Source organism: Stigmatopora argus, chromosome 2 (genome assembly GCF_051989625.1).
Source record: "Stigmatopora argus isolate UIUO_Sarg chromosome 2, RoL_Sarg_1.0, whole genome shotgun sequence".
Classification (NCBI taxonomy): domain Eukaryota; kingdom Metazoa; phylum Chordata; class Actinopteri; order Syngnathiformes; family Syngnathidae; genus Stigmatopora; species Stigmatopora argus.
The window spans coordinates 20594981-20616758 of record NC_135388.1 but is presented as its reverse complement, the minus strand read 5'-3'; the positions used below and the strand labels follow the sequence as shown (position 1 = coordinate 20616758).

The window sequence follows — 21778 nt, the reverse complement described above, 5'->3', positions numbered from 1 at the left end:
GAATGCATCAGAGGAGCATCACATGGCCACATGGCACCAACATGAATGACAATAGAGAGAGCGAGTAAGCGAGCGAGCAAGCAAGAGAGATTTTAGCTAGACAAACCCCTTCAGCGATTACATGTTTGAAATGAAGTGCTTTCGATTTGTTGAAAATTTTCATGTATTTTTTGCTCTGATTTTGCATAGAAACATACATTTGCATACATATATACCAAAATGTGTATACTTTTATCATGTTTAAGGGTTAATATTGGCTAGTATTAAAGACTGCGGAACAAATTATGCTAAATCAATGTAAAATGCTGCTTTACTCCCGAAAAATTACAGGTTATAAAATTAGTTCTGGAACCAATAAATTTCATAAGTAGAGGTACCACTGTTTTTGTTGTTCACGTTGCCATCTTGTTTTGTGTTGTTTATTTATTGTATAACAGTAATTTCATTTTCTACAGTGCATTAATTTATTTATTTATATTTTCATGACAAATATTTATATCACATCATGACAGTCACCAGTTTCCCATCCGTGTCACCACCTGATTGCGACAGGATACCTGATTGCAAGAGATTACGAAGAATACGCATGCCCGAAACTTGTGCCATATCCTCTTGAGCCGTGAAGGTGCTGCAGATACATCTGTAATAGCTTCACTGATAGAAATGCATTATTTATTTATTTTAAAAATGATGCAAGTTTTGTCCATGCACAATTGCAATCCATTACAATCAGGTAGCACGTCGCCACAGGGTAGTGACAAACCTCATAAATGGGGTATTTGGACGGGTACAGCACATTCATCAGATTCCCACAATGCTACACTGCTCAAGATTCAACTGCATGCTCAAGTTTTGATTAAAAAGTGTATTGTCGATAATGGAATTTCCTCAATTTCAAGACGAGCAGTTCAAGAATAATGGAGGAGTTCAAATATAGATTCCAGTAGAACAGGGGTCGTGAACCCAAAATGTTGAAAGAGCCATATTGGACAAAAAAAATAAAAGCTTTATATAACCCTTATAACGAAGACAACACATGCTGTAGATTAGATAATTTTTATTCATCCCGTACTTGCGAAATTCACTGTCGCAGTACCAAGAAGGTGAGAACACAGACACAAGAAAATACATTGAAGACATAAATAAATAGCTAATAAATAAGTGTGTTAGATGAAAATAAATACATAAATAAATACAAATAAAAATAATTTTAAAAAAAATATATATATATATATATATACATACACACACACATACAGTGAACATTGCAGTGCATAATGTCAGAGGTGGTGTTAAAGTTCAGACATTTCTTTTGTCAAAGAGCCTGACAGCTGATGGGAGGAAGGATCTGCGGAAGCGCTACTTCCTGCAATGAGGGTGCAGCAGTCTATTGCTGTAAGAGCTTCAGAGGGACTCCACAAACTCATGCAGGGGGTGGGAGGTGTTGTCCATGATGGGCCTCATCCTCCTCTCTCCAGAGACCAGAGGACATTCCAGAACAGAGCTGGCCCTCCTGAGCACCTTATTCAGCCTGTTCCTGTCTGTCTCCGTGCTCCCGCATCCCCAACAGACCACTGCATAAAACACTGTAGATACCATCACAGTGTCGTAAAAGGTCCTCAGCTGTGTCCTACACACTCCAAAGGACCGTAGTCTCCTCAGTAAGTAGATGCGACTCTGGCCCCTCTTGTACAGGGCATCTATGTTTGTGGACCAGTCCAGTTTGTTGTTAAGGTGAACACCAAGGTGCTTAAAATTCTCCACGATTTCAATGCCTGTACCCTGGATGTTCACCTGAGTGGTCTTTTGGGGCTTTCTCCGGAAATCGATCACCATTTCCGTTGTCTTACTGGCGTTGATGTAGAGGTGGTTTCGCCTACACCAGTCAACAAAGGCTGTGATAACTCCCTTGTACTCCAGGTCATTCCCGTCCATCACTCGCCCAACAATAGCGGTGTCGTCAGAGAACCTCTGGAGGTGGCAGGTGTCTGTGTTGTATCTGAAGTCCGATGTGTAGAGGGTGAAGAGGAATGGGGAGAGCATCGTGCTCTGTGGGGCTCCCGTGCTGCAAACTACCATATAAGACATACAGTCCTTAAGTCTCACATATTGTGGCTTGTCAGTGAGGAGGTCGATGATCCATGCAGCCAGGTGGTGCTTTACTTCAGCCTTTTAACAAAGACAAAGAAGAAAGCGAGCAACGTCCATTTTGGAAGCGGCCTGCCATCTCCCTCTCCTTATCGGCCGATGGAGAAAAACTATCCGTTCTTGATGCCTTCTCTGCTTGAAGATTATTTAGATGTTGGGAATAGCCCTAACAGTATGTATGTATCTATAATAGCCTACTAGCTGCAAGTTTAACTTTATTGCAATATTAATGAATTATGTTTACCGTATTTACTCGCCTGCCCGTATAAGCCGCACCCTCAAAATTGCCTTAAAATTGTTGAATTTTACAATTTCTTGTGTATAAGCCGCCCCCTGATTCACAATTTTCACCTCCGTATTTATGGTTTTAATAGGGAGTACAAATGTGTTACTTTGAAGGGAAAACCTTGAGAAAAATCATCACACATGGTATTTCTGAGATACTGTATGAATCAAAAGCACATTATTAGGGTCAATATATCTATATATATCTATAAGGAAGTTAACATGCCTGTCTTTGTAAATGAAAAATATCAAATTATTCAATTTGAAAAAATAAATAAGTATGTTGATGAGAACCCAATGCTTTTTAATGACATGAATTACAATTTTCTTTAGGATGTTGTGGCGGCCAAATTGCTTTGAATGTCAAAAAATCTAGATTTTTTTCGATGGTTCATATTACTGCAATAGTTGTCACTTTCGAACAAGAAAAAAAAAAAGAAAAAAAATCAAAGCGGATGGACAACCGCGCACACTCACACCCATACATAGGGGCAATTTAGTGTCCATTCAGCCTACCATGCATGTTTTTGGAATGAGGGAGGAAACCGGAGTACTCAGAGGAAACCCACGCAGGCCCGGGGAGAACATGGAAACTCCACACAGATGGACATGACCTGGATTTGAACCCAGGACCCCAGAGCTGTGAGGCTGACGCGCTAACCACTCTCCCCACTGGGCCGCCAGCAGAATTTTGTTTTATTTCATAATCACCAATGTACAATCATTTCATTTCTGTGTTCCGAAAGGCAGGGTGTTGTCTGCATGCAGACAAATTTAAAAAGGAAGTGACGTAAGCACAACCAGGAAATATGCCCATAGCGGTACAGACGCTCCCCTACTTACGAACGAGTTAGGTTCCGAGCGATTGTTCATAAGTTGAATTTGTTCGTAAGTTGTTCAGTGCTATATTTTGTATTATAATTTATGTTTAAGGCCTATATAAGTATATTGAAGGTTTATATAAGTGCATTTGTATGTTTAAGGCTTGTATAAGTAACATGCAGTGGTTTGTACTGAAAAAAACATTTAATAAAATGGAGAGAATACATACAGTACTGTATACATACTTTAGAGAGAGAGAGAGATATTTACTAGAAACTGGCCGAAAAAAGCTATCTGATAACGATTGCACAGTTTTCTTCATTTTTTCATCATAAATGTTGCGGTAGCTGTATGGCATCATTCAATTGATTTGCAAACTTTGTGCAACGTTCAATATTTGGGTCCTGCTGCTCGATCTTTATGTTTATAAATGGTACTGACGGTCGAACGATTCAAGTTGTATTCACGTGCAACGCTTACCACTTTCTGACGTGCATCAAGCTTCGTTATTATTGCCACTCATTTCAAATGAAATGGCTTGCCTCTTCCTTGCACCTCCCTCAATAGAAGCCTTTCGCTTTTCACCAACCATATTCAATAATGGATGCACGAGATATTTAATGATACAAATGAAAAAGGTTCTTTGCGCACTGGAGATACGTTCACGCACTTCCGCATTGCAACGAACTGGGCAGAGGAAGGTGGATGCTGGGTGAGCTGAGCTGTCACAGCGCCAGGCGTCAGTATTAGCGGCGGAAAGAAGCACTACTCGGAAAAAGGCGCGAAATACAAAATCGGACGTACGAACATTTTTCGACATAAACGCAATGTGCAGACATGTTCGTATGTACCGTTGTTCGTAAGTCGAATGTTCGTAAGTAGGGGAGCGTCTGTATACGTAGTGTTCACCAAGTCTCCTGGTGCAATACGATAAGATGGTCTTGCCCCGAGCGAGCAGTGACGGGAACGTGGGTTTTTTTCACGTTTTATGCAAGATACGGTTTATTTTTTCCTTGAATTATATTAATAGATGTCAAAATACATTTTGTTTAGCATTTTATCTGTTTATCTTTTCTTTATTTTGAAATAAATGACCGTAACGGCCACATTGTCTTGCGTTATACGCAACGATGCCATTTTGTTGTGACGTCATCGAGTCATGGCGCTGTCAACTCGCAGTTTCGTGCAAGTCGTGTTTTTATGCGCATATAAGCTGTACCCTCGATTCAGTGATCATGTTTTTGCCCAACAAAAGCGGGTTATATGCGAGTAAATACGGTAATTGTTTTGATGAAATTACACATTTGCCGGTCTGTTTACAACAGCCCCCTGCCTAACATCCCACCCTGCTGATAGAAACGTGTCGCAGACTATGACGCACATTTTCATTGACAGGAATGTTGAAATTTAATATCTAATCTACATATTTTTACAGCATTGGAAAACATTAAGAAAGTTTGTGTCACATTTGTTCTCCTACAAAAAAATATTTTAAAAATATATGTATTTCTCTCCTCCATTTTCAAACATTATTGAAAAAGCTCCTGGTAGCGCTAAAGAGCCAGCCACATGCCCCTCCAGATCATAAGGGTTGCCGACCCCCGAGCTAGAAGAACAACTACCATATTTTCCAGACTATAAGTCGTGCTTTTTGTTGTAGTTTAGCTGGGCCTGCAACTTGAGTATACATACGTGCGACTTATCAATGTTTTATTTTTTTCTCCCTTCTGTTGTTGTTTATTAGACTATAATTATCTAAAAATTGTAATGTTAACAGATGCCTACTAAGCCAGTTGTTCTCAATTTTATTATTGTTACTTTAACGTATATGTTTTTGGGGGGGGTTTCTGATCAAACACAAATACCCTCCCAAAAATGTGACTTATACTCCAGCGCAACTTCCAATTTATTTAGTGACCTCACCCTGTCCACATTTGGTTATGCACAAAAATCTTGCCAACTGTGGATGTGTATAGTGATTGTTTGAAGTAAGCACATGCACGCACATCTTTAGAACTTTAGTACATACTTATCTTCATTCATGATTTTGATTTATGTAGAAAGAAAACATAAAAATAGGCATAAGGCTCTTTTAAATGTACTTAAAAAATAAATATGGTAGATAAAGAGGAGCAAAAAGACTTATCAGTGAGATTTAGTGATTCTAACTAGTAAAGAGTACTTTATATTGAAGAATTGCTCTTTTGAACATATAATCACTTATGAGAGTCCAAGCATATGTCAGTGGCACATGAACATGTCTTACCTTTGGAAGCTGTGAATAAATCAAGTTGCTGCAGTGAAGAAGCCGATGGATGCGCAGCGAGGGGCGGCGTGCAAAGGACTTGCCACAGTGTTCACAGACATACGGCTTCTCGCCCGTGTGTAGGACCATGTGTTCTTTGAGGTCCCGCTTCAGGCCATAGGTCTTTTCACAGTGAGGACAGGAAAACGGACGCTCCCCACGGTGGCTCAACTATAGAGAGATTATATCATTATTCCTTAGAGGGGTACACACATTACACCAGAGGCCAAAAGGCTGCAGTGGGTGCTGGTTTTTGTTTTAACTGATCCAGCACAGACTGGTTAACCAATGAGGTTTCTTCTGAAACCAGCAACACCAGATGGCAATCAACTGATAACAGTAAGACACCAGAGTGATGAAAATGTATCCTCTTCTTCAGTTGGAATTAAAACCTGCACTGATGGTGACTCTTGACGACCAGTTTAGACACCCATGCAGTACACGTACTAACTGCACACATGCATTCATTTATTTTCCATCCCACATATCCTCACGAGGATCGTGGGAGGTGCCGGAGCCTATCCCAGCCAACTATGGGCACCAGGAAGGGGACACTAGCCAATCGCAGGTTACAAGGAAACGGACAACCATTCACACTCACACTCATACCTAGAGACAGTTTAGAGCAGGGGTCCCCAAACTTTTTCTTGTGAGGGCCACAAAACTTTTCCCTTCTCTGATGGGGGGCCGGTCTCAGTTTGTAACAGAAAAAGTGTGACGATCGTAGGGGAGCTTAAATTTTTTTTATTGTTTTCCAGAAAGCCACACATAACCAAATAACCCTTTCCAGGTTCTTTACAGAAAAAAAGTCAGGAAACAAATAATAACACTATTAATGAAATAAATAATAACTAAATAACCCTCTCTGAGTTCTTCACAGAAAAAACAGGAAATAAATAACACTATTTATGAAATAAATAATAACTAAATAACTCTCTGGGTTCTTCATAGAAAAAAAGCCATGGAACATTAACTTTCTGTTGTGCCATGCACAATTTTCTCCCTTTGCTCTGAAGTTTATGCACGACACCAAAACCGTCATTACAGAATCCCACGTCAACATTTTGCAGCACAGTGCTTGCTGGTGAATTCGGCAGTGGACTTGTAGCGGGGCGGTGAGACCCCTTTTTTCCAACTCCCGGTTCATGCTGCCCATTATTAGACCGCGAGTTTCGGCCACCATGCTAGGAGCCCCGTCAGTCGTGATGCTAGCTAGCTTTGACCAGTCCAGGTCCAACTTCTCCATGGTTTGGCACACTTTGTCAAAAATATCCTCTCCCGTTGTTGTCCCTTTGAGACTTTGGAGGGCTGCCAGATCCTCGCAAATCTCAAAGTTTGCGCTAACTCCACGAATAAAAATGAGCAGTTGCGCTGTGTCTTGCACGTCCGTGCTTTCATCCAGTGCTAATGAAAAAAAGTCAAATTCTTTCGTCTTCTGCTGCAGCTGGGCATATACATTACTCCCGATTTCTTCTACGCGTCTGGTCATTGTACTCACCGACAGACTTACGGCATTAAATGCATCTTTCTTCTCGGGACACACCTCCTCTGCGACAGTATCCATACATTTCTTAACAAACTCTCCGTCAGTGAAAGGCTTACCGCTGCTTGCTATCAGTTTAGCAACCCGAAAGCTGGCCCGAACGGATGCCTGGTTCTGCTGAGATAGTAGTCCACTTTTTCGCTTTGAGAGTTTGTCTGCTCGTATTTGGCCTTGCAAGCTATCGTACTTGTCTTTGTGACGGGATTCATAGTGTCGGCAAAGATTGTATTCTTTGAATACCGCCACCGTCCGTCTCTTGACAAATGAGACAAACAGCCTTTTCTTTGCATTGAACAAAAAATAATCGTTTGTCCACTCCAGGTTAAATACCCTGCATTCTGAATCAATTTTTCTCTTACCTAACTTTTTCGCCATTATTCCGTTCTCAAACAGGTTGCAGTTTTTATATGCTTGAATAGTCCGCGATGGTCCCAGGGCTCCGCCCTCACCTGCGATCGTCCAGATGTCTCGGTAACACTGCTTGTGCATGCAACGGTGGACGTGCCCGCATGCATCAAAGGGAAACACTCTCCCCGCGCGTGTCACCAAAGAAGCAATGCGAAGCCCCGCTTCACTGGGATGATTTGTGGGCTCAGCAGGGGTGCAATGAACCAAACACAAGATTAAAACGTCCCAGTCTTCAAGGCCAAATAGGAAAAAAATCCGATAGCGTCTCTGGTATTGTTCAGAGGGCCGGTCCAAATGTGCCGGCGGGCCGTATCCGGCCCGCGGGCCGTACTTTGGTGACCCCTGGTTTAGAGTGTTGAACCAATCTGGCATACATGTTTTGGGGATGTCCCCAGCAGATTAATCACCAAGACAGGCGAGTCCGACAAACTTTTTTCATCATCCTACATTTCATATTGGCTTTGATTTATACATTGATTTTGTTTTCAATACATATTTTAAGATTTTCTCTGAATCATGTCTGTATTGTTGCCACCCAAATGTTCACGCGCGCACCAAAAATATGTCAATAAAGATCCTACTACACTGCAAGCAAGAAGGGAAGGAAGGAAAAGTAATGGTTTATAGTCTGAAAATGACCCATACAATTATGATTAGTAATCACATTCACAGTATAGACACAAACCAAAAATTAATTCAGGAGTCTTAAAGTTTATTTTAAAGTACTTAAAGTATTTAAGTGCTGCCAAAATAAACCATTTTTGCAGTAACACCACAAACATTTAGTCTTCTTTCATCACACAGCAATATATAATCAGTTGGTCTTTTCTTGAAACTATACACTTTACTCATCTGAACTAAGCTAGTTCCAGGGACAAATGCAAAGCCAAGAAGTATCGGTACATATTAAACTTAACTAGTTTTCAGTTTGCTGTCTGAAATTAGCATAGCTGTGAAATCAATCTTTGAAAAAAAATCAAGGATTTCCAATTAAATCACCTAAAAATCCAATGGGAGTAAAAAAACATTGTGAAATAAAACGCTACATTTTGTGTCCTACCTGATGGGCTTTGAAGCTCTCTGCAGAGGTGTAGTTTTTCCCACAGTCCTGACAGCTGAAGGGCTTTGATTCAGTGTGACTGAACAGGTGTTTCTTTAAGTGGCCAACTTGGTAGAACTTCTTCCCACACTTGGAACACTTGTAACGCCTCTCTCTCACCTCTGGGCACAAATTGGGACCATGAATGGTCACATTTTCTGCTATTATAGCCACAGTATTTGAATTTGATGTTACTGTAGGAACCTCTGCTTCACCACACTTTTTGATACTCTTTTGTCTTTCTCTGACTGGGAGTTTCTTCTCTCTGCTTGTCAGGAAGTGAATTTGTCTTGGTTTAACTGCAAGGCGAAGGCTAAATCGAACAGAAGGAAGTGGCGCAATAGAGGTTTTTGTCTCGTCTTTGTCAGAGTTCAAATTTGAACGAGTGTCTACTGCGGCCATTACTTGGTCAGTGCTGTCATTGTGGCAATCTAATGTCATAGCAGTGTTGGCTTCTTCAGCAGTTTTGTTAATTTCAGTGCTACTTCCATCTTGTCTGCCAATGTTACGATCATGGGTAGTACAGTGAATCTTGGAAAGTTCATAAGGTCCCTTTTCCCGTCTTTCCTCTTGTTCTGTCTCATCATCATCTTTTTTCTGAACCGAGTTTAGGTTGGGAACAGTCATTTCTGAAACTGGTAAATGTTGTGATGGGTAATCTGAAAATAAGGTTCAGATGTCTTAGTTGACAAGAAATTGCACTTATTTAATCACATTAATGCAATGTTTTAAATGTACTATAAAACGGTGACAATGTCAAAAAATGAAAATGACTGCACTAATGTACTGCACTCAAATCTAGCTGTTTCATTTTTTGGGGTATCATTTCTTAGTTGAACCACCTAAAAACAATGCATCAGGGCATGCCCACTTTTTCAGCAATTACATCCCAACCAGAGTTAATGATCAAGTCAAGCTTTTTAGTGATGGCATCAGTGTTTTAAATTCATATTTATCGGGCTTCCCTTTTGCGTCACACCAGGGGATGTTGCTCACCTTAATGCAAACCTCGAAAAAAACAACAACATTATTTGCATTAGAAACAAATGCAATTTTTTTTAGATTTTCTTGTTTTAACTATGCTGTCCTAAACGACATGTTTGAGAACAGGGTGCCAAATTGAACGGAAAATTTCAAGTTAGATCAGTTGAAATTTTATGTACAGTTGTGGTCAAAGGTTTACATACACTTATGAAGAACATAATGTCATGGCGCTCTTGAGTTTCCAGTTATTTCTACAACTCTGATTTTTCACTGATAGTGATTGGAACAGATACTTCTTTGTCACAAAAACATTCATGAAGTTTGGTTCTTTTATGACTTTATTATGGGTGAACAGAAAAAAAGAGATCAAATCTGCTGGGTCAAAAATATACATACAGTAGCGCTAATATTTGGTAACATGTCCCTTAGCCATTTTCACTTCAATTAGGTGCTTTTGGTAGCCATCCACAAGCTTCTGGCAAGATTCTGGTCTCTTTGACCACTCCTCTTGACAGAATTGGTGCAGTTCAGTTAAATTTGATGGCTTTCTGACATGGACTTGTTTCTTCAGCATTGTCCACAAGTTCTCAATGGGGTTTAAGTCAGGACTTTGGGAAGGCCATTCAAAAACCTTAATTCTAGCCTGATTTAGCCATTCAATTACCACTTTTGATGTGTGTTTGGGGTCATTGTCCTGTTGGAACACCCAATTGCGCCCAAGAACCAATCTTCGGGCTGATGACTTTGGGTTATCTTGAAGAATTTGAAGGTAATCCTCCTTCTTCATTATCCCATTTACTCTCTGTAAAGCACCAGTTCCATTGGCAGCAAAAACAGCCCCACAACATAATACTACCACCACCGTGCTTGACGGTAGGCATGGTGTACTTGGGGTTAAAGGCCTCACCTTTTCTCTTCCAAACATATTGCAGCACATTGTTTCGTCTGAGCACAGAACTTTCCTCCAGAAGGTCTTATCTTTGTCCATGTGATCAGCAGCAAACTTCAGTCGAGCCTTAAGGTGCCGCTTTTGGAGCAAGGGCTTCCTTCTTGCACGGCAGCCTGTCAGTCCATGGAGATGCAAAACACGCTTGACTGTGGACACTGACACCTGTGTTCCAGCAGCTACTAATTCTTGGCAGATCAGCTTTTTTGTGATTCTCGGTTGAATCTTCACCCTCCTGACTAATTTTCTCTCAGCAGCAGGTGATAGCTTGCGTTTTCTTCCTGATCGTGGCAGTGACAAAACAGTGCCATGCAATTTATACTTACAAACAATTGTTTGCACTGTTGCTCTTGGGACCTGCAGCTACTTTGAAATGGCTCCAAGTGACTATCCTGACTTGTTCAAGTCAAGGATTCGATTTTTCAGATCCATGCTGAGCTCCTTTGACTTTCCCATTGTAGCGTTTGTGGGTGTTTGCATCCAATGAGCCCTATTTAAATGGCCTCAGAGAAGTCACCAGCTGTAGTCACTCATAATCACTCAAGACGTTAAGAGACCATGCTATGAAGCTCATTTCACTGACAACACCAAAATTGCTAATTTGTGTTGCTGTGTGTATATTTTTGACCCAGCAGCTTTGATCACTTTTTCTGTTAACCCATAATAAAGTCATAAAAGAAAAAAACTTCATAAATGTTTTTTGTGACGAAGAAGTATCTGGTCCAATCACTCTATCAGAGAAAAATCAGAGTTGTAGAAATAACTGGGAACTCAAGAGAGCCATGACATTATGTTCTTAACAAGTGTATGTAAACTTTTGACCACAACTGTATATGATGCTGTCTTGAATTCTATTTAGTTTTATATCGTCATGTATTGAAATTTACCCCCACAACAACTGAAGCAAATTTTGCTGTGGCGGCAATTTTGTAATATACTTCCACCTCACAATTATTGTAAATATTGTGTTATTATTCAATATCCCTCACCTGTTTAAATAAGGGTAGCCAGGTCGGTATTGCAGTGGTTAGTGCGTCGGCTTCACAGTTCTGGGGTCGGAGGTTCGATCGCAGGCCAGTCCTAACTGTGTAGAGTTCGCATGTTATCCCGGGCTTGCATGAGTTTTCTCCAGGTATTCCAGTTTCCTCCCAAAAACATGCAGGGTAGGCTGGTTGAAGACTCAAAATTGCCCCCTAGGTATGAGTGTGAGGAACAATGGTTGTCCGTGGCCTGCGATTGGCTGGTCACCGATTCAGGGTGTTCCCCGCCTGTTAGCCGGGATAGGCTCCAGCACCCCCTGCGACCCTTGTGTAGTAAACGGCACGGAAATGTATGAATGTTTAAAACAGATTGTTGTGAAAACAAAGAGTTAATTTTACACAGTTAGTAAGGGGAAGAATTTAATGCACAAGATTTAATCTCATCAATCCCCACACAGGAAAGAACCCTGAAACTAGACTTAAAGGATTAGTAGAATTCTTTGATAAATAACCTGATAAATCTGCCTTATTTTTGCTTTCTAGCTCTTTGTTTTTGTTAAACTGGGGGTATTTTTTTGTTTTCCAGATATGATTCAGCTTCTAATTAGCCATGTTCCCCTCAGACCATCATTTGGAAAGGGGTTTCAGATGACTAGAGGAATTCATTTCTCACAAAGCTAAAAGTTAGGTATCAGATGAAAACATTCATTCATTTTCTGAACCTCTCATCCACTAGGGGCCTCACAGATGAAAACAGTCAAAATTTAAATGCATCTCCTTAATGAGAAATTTGGACAAATTAAATTTCATTTTATTAACCATGTGCTATTATCACATAAAATAGTAATAATTCTGTTTACAGCACCTTCAGTTATGAAAGCGGTATTTTAAAGTTCACCAGCGCAATCCTCATTCTCTGGTTCCTCTTAATGGATTCCTTCTCTTTTATCAATGTCACAGAAGAATGTCTTCTAATCTAATAAAGAGGGTGATGTGTTCAAAACACTAATTTGCCTAATAATTCTGCACTACTTGTAATTTGATATCATGTGCTCGTCGCAAAATGTGATTTTTTTTAAATCTTTATTTTATTTCATGGTACTGCAACTTGTGGATTATCCATTCATTCTTTTTCTGTACCGATTACCCTCACAAATGTCGCGGGGGGAGAACATGCAAACTCCAAACAGGAATTCTGGACCTGGAAACTCAATCTCAGAAATGTGAGGCCGACGCACTAACGACTCGGCCAGTGGGCTGCCAAATGTGGATTGTTGAATTGACAATAGAAGATTGTGTTTAATTTTTTAAGTAATATAAAAATATAAAAAGTCACGTCTAAGCAAGGTAAATTCAAAAATATTGCACAGTTCATATTTAACAGTATTTAATGAAAAAAAAAAGACAATTTTGAAAAAGTTGACCTAGTAAAACATGATTACATTATGGATTCTGTCTGTGCAAATTGCGACTCATTTTTCTTAGTCATTTCACGTTTATGGTCTATGCTTAAAAGCCAAGTCTGTGGGAAGAAACCATCCACATCCAGTAGTCTTCGATTGCTGATTTGATTGCCTTTTTTAAAAAGAAATAGTAAAACCCCTACATGTTAGCTGCATTTTTTTTAAATGAAAACCTTTCCTAGGTTATTTTCTAAAAAGTCACCCTTTTCTCTTTTTAATTTAATGACTTGGCCGTCATCAACTGGAAAATTAATGGAGAATGAGGTTAAAACACGTCAGTTAGACAAAAATAGTGTTTTTACTGCCCTCTTGTGACAGGTTAAATTTAAGAGTTTCCACCTTTTTACTCATCAATTGTCACAACTCATGCAAGAGATTTGATCTTATTATTCTTCAATTAACAAAAAATCTCTTTTAGGTTGAGTGAATTAATTCCAGGTAAACTACAATCAACACTGTGTCAGGTTACCTCTTTGTTGTTCTTCAGAGAATTCCTGTGCATCAAGTCTTTCTCTTGCATCACCATTCAACAACAGTTCAGTTCCCGGCTGGATCTCATGACACACTCGCAAACACACCCCCACACATTTGCCCACACACATCTCAGCGCACGAACATTGCACTGCCACATTGTGCCGAGCTTTGCTTTGCACCTGGCAGGCAAAACTGTGGAAGACAAAGGCAACAACTTTTTAAGGTCTACAAATTGAGTACTCAATGTGGCAATAAGAATCAGCAGAGCTTACAGAGAACTGACAAACTCAATCTTCGTCAAATGTAATATTGTGTTTTATTATAATACTATTCAAGTTGAGTATTAAATAGTTGTGTCCAACAGTTACCAAAGTCAAACAAAAAAACAACTGCAGAACAGCTTCAACGATGAATTGAAATAATTCAAAACTATCTACCGTAATTACTCGAATATAACACGCAGATTTTTGCTATATAATTAATTCCAATAGTTGGGGGTGCGTGTTATAATCAAAAACTTTTTTTTTTTTTTTTTTTTTTTTTTTTTTTTTTGTCTTGTTACATGGCCCTTAGCCTGGTGCTTTTTCTTGCCAAATAAATTGAATTGAAATTGAATTGAATAAAATAAATTAAAAATTTTCGATCGAAAAAAGCATTGTCAAACTCACTTTGACGCACGGATTTTACGTCATCTCGTAGAGCCGACGCACGGATTTTACGTCATCTCGTGAAGCCGACGCACGGATTTTACGTCATCTCGTAAAGCCGAGACCACCACTGCCCCCCTCTAGCCTCGTACCCGTCTCAGTTCACCCTCTCTCAGTTCAGTGTTATAATCAATAACTAAAATAAATTACAAATTTTCGATCGAAAAAAGCATTGTCAAACTCACTTTGACGCACGGATTTTACGTCATCTCGTAAAGCCAATCGGATGATGTGTTGTGGGAGGAAGAGGAAGTGGATGAAGGAAGCGTGGACGTTGATAGGATTCTCAACGAAGAGATGTATGAGAGGACAGACAAAGAGAGAGAGGAACTCTTCATTTGAAGGATTCTAATGAATAAATTTGTTTGAACAAAACAATCGTGAAACGAAGAAAAAAAGGTAAGATTTCTGATTTTCGTCAGCGGGAAATTTTAGGTGCGCACTATATTCGAGTACAGACACTCCTCAACTTACGAACGCAATTGGTTCCGAGCGATTGTTCATAAGTTGAATTTGTTTGTAAGTTGATTTAGTGCTATATTTTGTATTATAATTTATGTTTAAGGCCTATATAAGTATATTGAAGGTTTATATAAGTGCATTTGTATGTTTAAGGCTTGTATAAGTAACACGCATTGGTTTGTACTGAAAAAAAAAAACATTTAATAAAATGGAGAGAATATGTACAGTACTGTAGAGAGAGAGATAGATTTATGTATTAGAAACTGGCCAAAAGAAGCGACCTAATGACGATTGCACAGTTTTCTTCTTTTTTTCATCATAAATGATGCAGTAGCACTGTATGGCATCATTCAATTGATTTGCAAACTTTGTGCAACGTTCAATATTTGGGTCCTGCTGCTCGATCTTTCTGTTTATAAATGGTACTGAATGTGCAACGCTCACCACTTTCTGACGCGCATCAAGCTTCGTTATTATTGCCACTCGTTTCAAATGAAATGGCTTGCCTCTTCCTTCCAACTCCCTCAATAGAAGCCTTTAGCTTTTTACCAACCATATTCAATATTGGATGCATGAGATATTTAATGATACAAATGAAAAAGGTTCTTTGCACACTGGAGATACATTCACGCACTTCTTCTTCGTTGCAATGCGGAAGGTAGATGCTGGGTGAGCTGAGCTCTCACAGCACCAGGCGTCGGTATTAGCGGCGGAAAGAAGTACTACTCCAAAAAAGACGCGAAATACAAAATTGGACTTGCGAACATTTTTGGACTTAAACGCAATTTGCAGACATGTTCGTATGTACCGTTGTTCGTAAGTTGAATGTTCGTAAGTAGGGGAGCGTCTGTACTGCGTTTTTCCAGATTTTTTTGGCCCAAAATTACCTGCGTGTTATTTTCGAGTGCGCGTTATATTCGAGTAATTACGGTAATTTCTTTAAAAATGTGAAAATTGTATTGTATATTCAATGATTTCAATTATGTCCTTTGTGGCATTTTTTTTTAAAAAGCATTTGTGATTTATCTGATTTTTCTCTTACTAGATGATGGGTTAAAACTGAACAGGGCTTCAGGGTAAATTTAAATGACATCATGGTGAAGAAAACACCCTTTTCAAACTGAATTTTCTTAGGATAGATTGCTGGTAGTGGAGTAGAGATACAGCGACAGCCAAAAGGATTTGCTTTTGTCGTGTATATGAATACAGACGTACGTTACCTTTTGTTCAAATAAGATGGGGAAAAAACGGCATTCCGAGAATGTCCTAGGTTCATATACAGCAACGGATGCACAAATATAAAATCCTCCACATAGCATAGCTCAATGTGGTATAAGATATACTTGCTCTGTGGCAAACACTAATTAGAATCATAAACTATGTACTAATCGTGCCCTGCGGCTTCACACAGCATGACTCCACTTAGTTCTATCTACATTTCCTTGCCAGACTGAAAAAACAAGCTGTTTTTTAAATCATTCAGTACACTGCTTGAAGTAGGTATATATGCAGATACTCTGTGCCTAAAAGATAAAGACAGCTGCAATGAAAAACACATGGGGTGATGGGGAACAAACCTGGAGGCAGTGAAATGTGGTAAAATGAGTCCTCGTTTTTTATCCTAAGAACCCTAAAATTTGTGCTCATTTGCTAATTCAGTGTTGCAGCATTTATATTTTAAGTTTTCAACTTAAATTTACCCTAAAATACAAGATGTTTTATAAACTTTCAGAATGAAATGAAACCAGGGCTATGAAGCCAACTCACCTGAGCCAGACAGCTTTATGCACTGCCACGTCATTGTTCTTTGCTATTTGCATATGTTCCTTAAAAAAAGAAAGAAAAAAACCTCAATATTATTCTCATTAAAAAAGGTATATAGTGGAGGTATTGAACCATAATATGCTATTTTCACTTTACTCGAAAGAAATTGTTGGAAAAAGTGACATGTTAAAGTGGAACTACAGGATCTTTAGTACATGATTATTTATAATACTGCATATCAAAGATTCCAAATCATAAAAAAGTAACACTGTTCAAATTCACAATACAAATCTACTGTTGCCATCTTCACAGTTGGGGTGCTGCAGTTCATATCTGACTCAGTTGGTGTCCCACTCATGCCATAAATATGAGCAGGAGGATTGAACTGATATAGCATTGTTTGCTGCACCATTTTTTACATTTTTTTGTCTCTTTTAAGGGTGGCCCGGTGATAAGTGGTTAGTGCGTTGGCCTCAAAGTTCTGGGTCCGAGGGTTTGATCCAAGGTAAGTCCTCACTGTGTGAAGTTTGCATGTTCTCACCAGGCTTGCGTGGGTTTCCTCTGGGTAGTATGGTTTCCTCCCACATCCCAAAAACATGAATGTAGGCTGGTTGAACACTCTAAATTGCCCCTAGGTGTGAGTGAGTGTAAGCGTGAATGGTTGCCCGTCTCCTCGTGCCGTGCAATTGGCTGCCCACCAGTTCAGGGTGTCCCATGCCTGGTGCCCGAAGTCAGCTGGGATAAGCTCCATCACCCACCCACGTGCATCCCTCGTGACGATAAGTGGTATAGAAAAGGAATGAATGTCTATTCCAAGAGGGAAAAGGGGCTGGGGGCGTGGTGGCTGGCTGGTTATTTATCCAGAAGGCATTTTCTTAATTAGCAAATTGTTTATCACTTCAATAATTATCCCTTAGCGATTAGAATGTTAATGGGAATGTTGCTGTAGGTTGATGTAAAATCATTATGAATATTTATTAGACCGAAGTTACAGTGAAAGAGATTCCTAAATGCTTTGATTTAAGCAACGGCATATCTTTTGCATCAGGGGCACCACTGTGCACACTAAACTTGCTCCGACTGATGCAAAGTTACAGAAAGCTTGAGTACAGCTTCCATATTTGTTTGGGAATTGCAGGAAATATAGCAAAAAAATACACAATTACACATAAGTGTATTATCAGAAAGTTCAAAACAGTTTGAGAGTCATTTCTGAACATAAATTGTATATGAAATAGATTACAATTAACCAGATTAACATTTTACTGTTTGAAACTCATATGTAGATGGCAATTCCAAATAGCAAATAGAGTAATCCATCGATTATCGCGTCTTCACTTATTGCGAATTCACTATTATTTACAATGTGTAATTTTGAATGCCTGTTTATGTTCTCTAACTATTATTTTATTGCATAGCTTAATGTTGCATGTTTACATCGTCTTTTACCAAGAATGCCCTGCATGAGCTTTTTTGGATGTGGGAGGAAACCCAAGTAATTTCAGAAAACCCAGGCAAGCACAGGGAGAGCATGCAAACTTCACACAGGAAAGTTGGAACCCACCAGCAATTGAACCCTCGATCTAAGATCTGTGAGGCGGACTTGAGCCTGAGAGATTTTTTCATTCATCTTCCATACCGCGCTTACTCATAACCTAGCCTATCGCACCTGACTTTGGGCAACAAGCAGAGTAGTACACCCTACACTGGTCGCCAGTCAGTCGTAGGTAACAGAGACAAACGACCAACCAACGCTCACAATCATACCGCGACCAACAGGAATCGAACCCGCACATACCCGCACCGAAGTCAGGCGTGTGAACCTCTACACTACGAGGCAGCAGCTTGATTTTTTTTCAATTTGCATACAGCATACCTTTTCCTCTAGTGTTTGCAGTGCCATAAGGAAGTCTTGGGTAAGCATTGGGCCAGTTTGAAACTTCTTTACCCATTCTGTGTCCCCTTCTTTCCCCAGCAGGAATCCCACCTCCAAAGCTTGGCCGACCCACCACAGTCCAAGTCTTCCCTTACAGGACATTGAAGGCCCCACAGCAAAGCCATTGGGCAGTAACGTGGACAGAAATGAGGCAAGGGCAGTAGGAATGGAAGTAACAAAACAGGAGGCCATCATCCTAATAAGAAACAGTAGAAGAAACAAGAATCACCACACAAACTTATTCTGAGTTTGCACTAGATGGTTATGTAGAACTGTATATATATAGTAATGTAAATTTTTGAAACAATTTATAAATACGTACTTTTTAATATGCATACACCACAATACTGTAATACTTAATCTTCTAGGACCTGGTGTCCTCATGTGTGGACATCACATTTTTGGTTGTCACAAGACTACAATGTTAAATGTTTTTGGACTACAAGGGCCTGGCGTCCATTTATGATGTGGACATCATTTTTCTTAGAAACTAAATCATGTAAAAAGATAATTCTTAATTTTTAACACTCATCAGGTCCCAATTAGCCTAAATATCAAAGAGAAAATAAAAATGCACGCCTTGCAAGAGTCTGGGTTTTAGGAGGTTAAATGGTAATTAATTTAAGTCGAATATCACTTCATTGTAATGCATTTGTTGTATTGCGTTGCTTCAAAGTAAACGCAGGGCAAAGGCATGTCTGGCCAACAATCAACAACAGGACGCAACTAGGATAATAAACGGACTTGTATGCGGTTTATTAAACACTCGCTCTACTAAGGGTGTATTTGTATACATGTTAAATAAAACACAAACACAACCTTCAGAATTATTATTATTTTTTAAATCCATAGACGCGTGATTGCATGGCTTGCAACATTAGCTAACTAGCAATTGAGAGCCCACAATAGATCGGCATTAATGTTAAACCACGGGAATACCTATAAAATAAAATAACTTTTAAAGTATTTGTTGTATTTTGTAACTAATCATTTTTTTACTACCGTTGATATTCTTCGATATAAACTCTGGAAAAGCTATCGTCATCCAGCGAGAAAATAGACAAAGGAAGTTGTCCTCTTTACTGATCCGGTTGGAAATGGTTGTTATCTCACTAAAGGTTCCGTCCATAACTCGTTACGTGTGGATACATTACCTCGCGTTCACCAGAACGTCTCTCATCTCATTTTGTGAACAGTGCAATATTTTTGAATTTACCTTGCTCGGACGTGACTTTTTATATTTTTATATTACTTATTTAGGATTTTACTGGGAAAACGCACTTTGTGGAGTAGCGCCACCAATTTAGTTATATGCAGCTGTGTATAATGACAATAAAGGCTTTTAATTTGATTTGATTTTGGGTTTGGTTTATCCTCATTAGGGTCGCGGGGGGGGGGGGGGTGCTGGAGCCTATCCCAGCTGACTGGGCCAAAGGCAATTTAGAGTGTCCAATCAGCCTACCATGCAAGAGTGTCCAATCAGCCTACCATGCATGTTTTTTGGAATGTGGGAGGAAACCGAAGTACCCAGAGGAAACCCACGCAGGCCTGGGGAGACCATACAAACTCCACACAGATGGACATGACCTGGATTTGAGCTGTGAGACCACCGGCCAGCCCTCACTGGAATGCAGTGGCAGTCGGTGCATTTTCTCGTAGCGCCTTCAATGTATCAATCCAACCCTCAAAAACTATTTTATGGCTATAAAACCTCTACTGCAGCTAGAGCTGCGACACATAAAAAATAATCAATAAATCAATGCACAAAAATGGGGTAAAATCCACTTCCTAGCAGCATTTCATGATTAAATACAAATACTGGAGCTTTTCAGACATTAAAACCAGGCCAGGGGGGCGATTTTCCCGGGAAAAGACAGCGATGAATGTCAATGGCGTACGGGCAAACATTGCCCGAAAATGGGGTAAAATCCAGCCGAAAACAGCATTTATTGGTTGAATACAAATACTGGAGCTTTTTAGACATCAGAACCGGGCCCGGAGTATCATTTCCCCGGTAAAAATACAGCGATGAACGTCGATACGTCCATACGTGAAATGACAAAATATGCACTAAAATTAGGTAAAATCCACTTCCTAGCAGCATTTATTGATTGAATACAAATACTGGAGCTTTTGAGACATTACAACCAGGCCAGGGGGGTGATTTCCTCGGGAAAAGACAGCGATGGACGTAAATGGCGAAACGGCAAAAATTAAACTGGGGTAAAATCCACATCCTAGCAGCATTTAGTGATTAAATACAAACACTGGAGCTTTTCAGATATCAGAACCGGGCCCACAATTGAAATATTATTTAGGAATATAGCCATATTATACTCACCAAAAATCCTTTTTAACTGTACACAATATCCATCCTCCTTTCTTTCTTCCTTCTTTTCTATCGCCATCGAAGCTAATGATGAAAGTCGAGCCTGTCCTGTCATATTTCCGGCATAGTCCGTCTTGAAAATGGCTTTAAATCAACACAACAATATATTTGCTTGTGCAGCTAAGTTAGCACACTGAAATTGGCGCACACACCATTTTCTCAGCTGTAACAGGCTTGCTAGCTTCGGAGTTGACCACCCTTTCTTAATGATGTCCATTTTTTCTGGAAAAGTCCGTCTGGAAAATAGCTTTGTGAGAAAATCTGCAACAGAATCCATTTGTTTTTGCCTCTGTCGGCCATTGTGGGTGGAGTTTGCAATCTCTGGCTGCCTCACTATGGTTTTGGCCCGCCTACTAGCCAATCATAGTTGGTGAAAGCAATGACGTATCCCAGCCAGCAAAATGCCAATGCGTATGAAAAAGCATTGTGGGGTTGCCAACTCGAAATCTGATTGGTTAAAAGCAACAGTCTAGTTTAATGCAGCAGAGCCCGCAGAACTGATTGTGAAGGCTTTGAGGCAGATCTGATCTGGCAACAAATAATGGCTGAAATGTGATTGGTTAAATGCTTCAAAATGAAAACACACATCTGGAAGCAGTGCAACCAGGGGGGAAAGCAATGAAAGGAAGCTAACAGACCATTTGGAATAATAAGTATTGATGGACAAAATATAATATGATTCAGATATTTCTTAGGCCAGCAGAGAAAGCCTTGAAGGCCCTGACGGCCCACCACTGCTATAATGTTGCGAAACTAAAGGAAGCTCTTATAGATTGTCTATAGGAGCTTCCTTTAGTCTAAGACTAATGCCATGATTGCACATACCTTTGCGAGATTGTGGAAAAGCAAAGCGAAGTTAGGTATGTCTGGCAAAATACAGCAAAAGTGATGAAAAACAAAAACATTGGCAAAAACTTGTGAATCCATATGACTTTAGCACTACGGCCGTAGTGTTGATTTTTCTCTCACAAATATGTATAACTTACGGAAAATCCTTATGGAATGACAGGTATGCATCATTTACTTTCTCGGGCTGGACAAAATGAGCGGGGGGCAGATTTGG

General features: G+C 39.8%; 1 protein-coding gene across 9 annotated transcripts in view; it reads right to left on the bottom strand.

The window, feature by feature from the left end:
• LOC144089580 (uncharacterized) overlaps window positions 1–21778 on the bottom strand; it is a 39330-nt gene that overhangs the window by 15554 nt on the left and 1998 nt on the right. For 2 of the 9 annotated variants that reach the window (XM_077620610.1, XM_077620619.1), the window contains 5 exons: window positions 18267–18522; window positions 16394–16452; window positions 13453–13649; window positions 8572–9269; window positions 5522–5731 (listed from right to left, as the gene is read on the bottom strand). In XM_077620610.1, coding sequence (XP_077476736.1) covers window positions 5522–5731; window positions 8572–9269; window positions 13453–13649; window positions 16394–16452; window positions 18267–18521 — 1419 coding nt within the window. In that variant the 5' untranslated portion in view covers window position 18522. The other 7 variants (XM_077620643.1, XM_077620627.1, XM_077620633.1 and 4 more) reach the window with 7 other exon arrangements.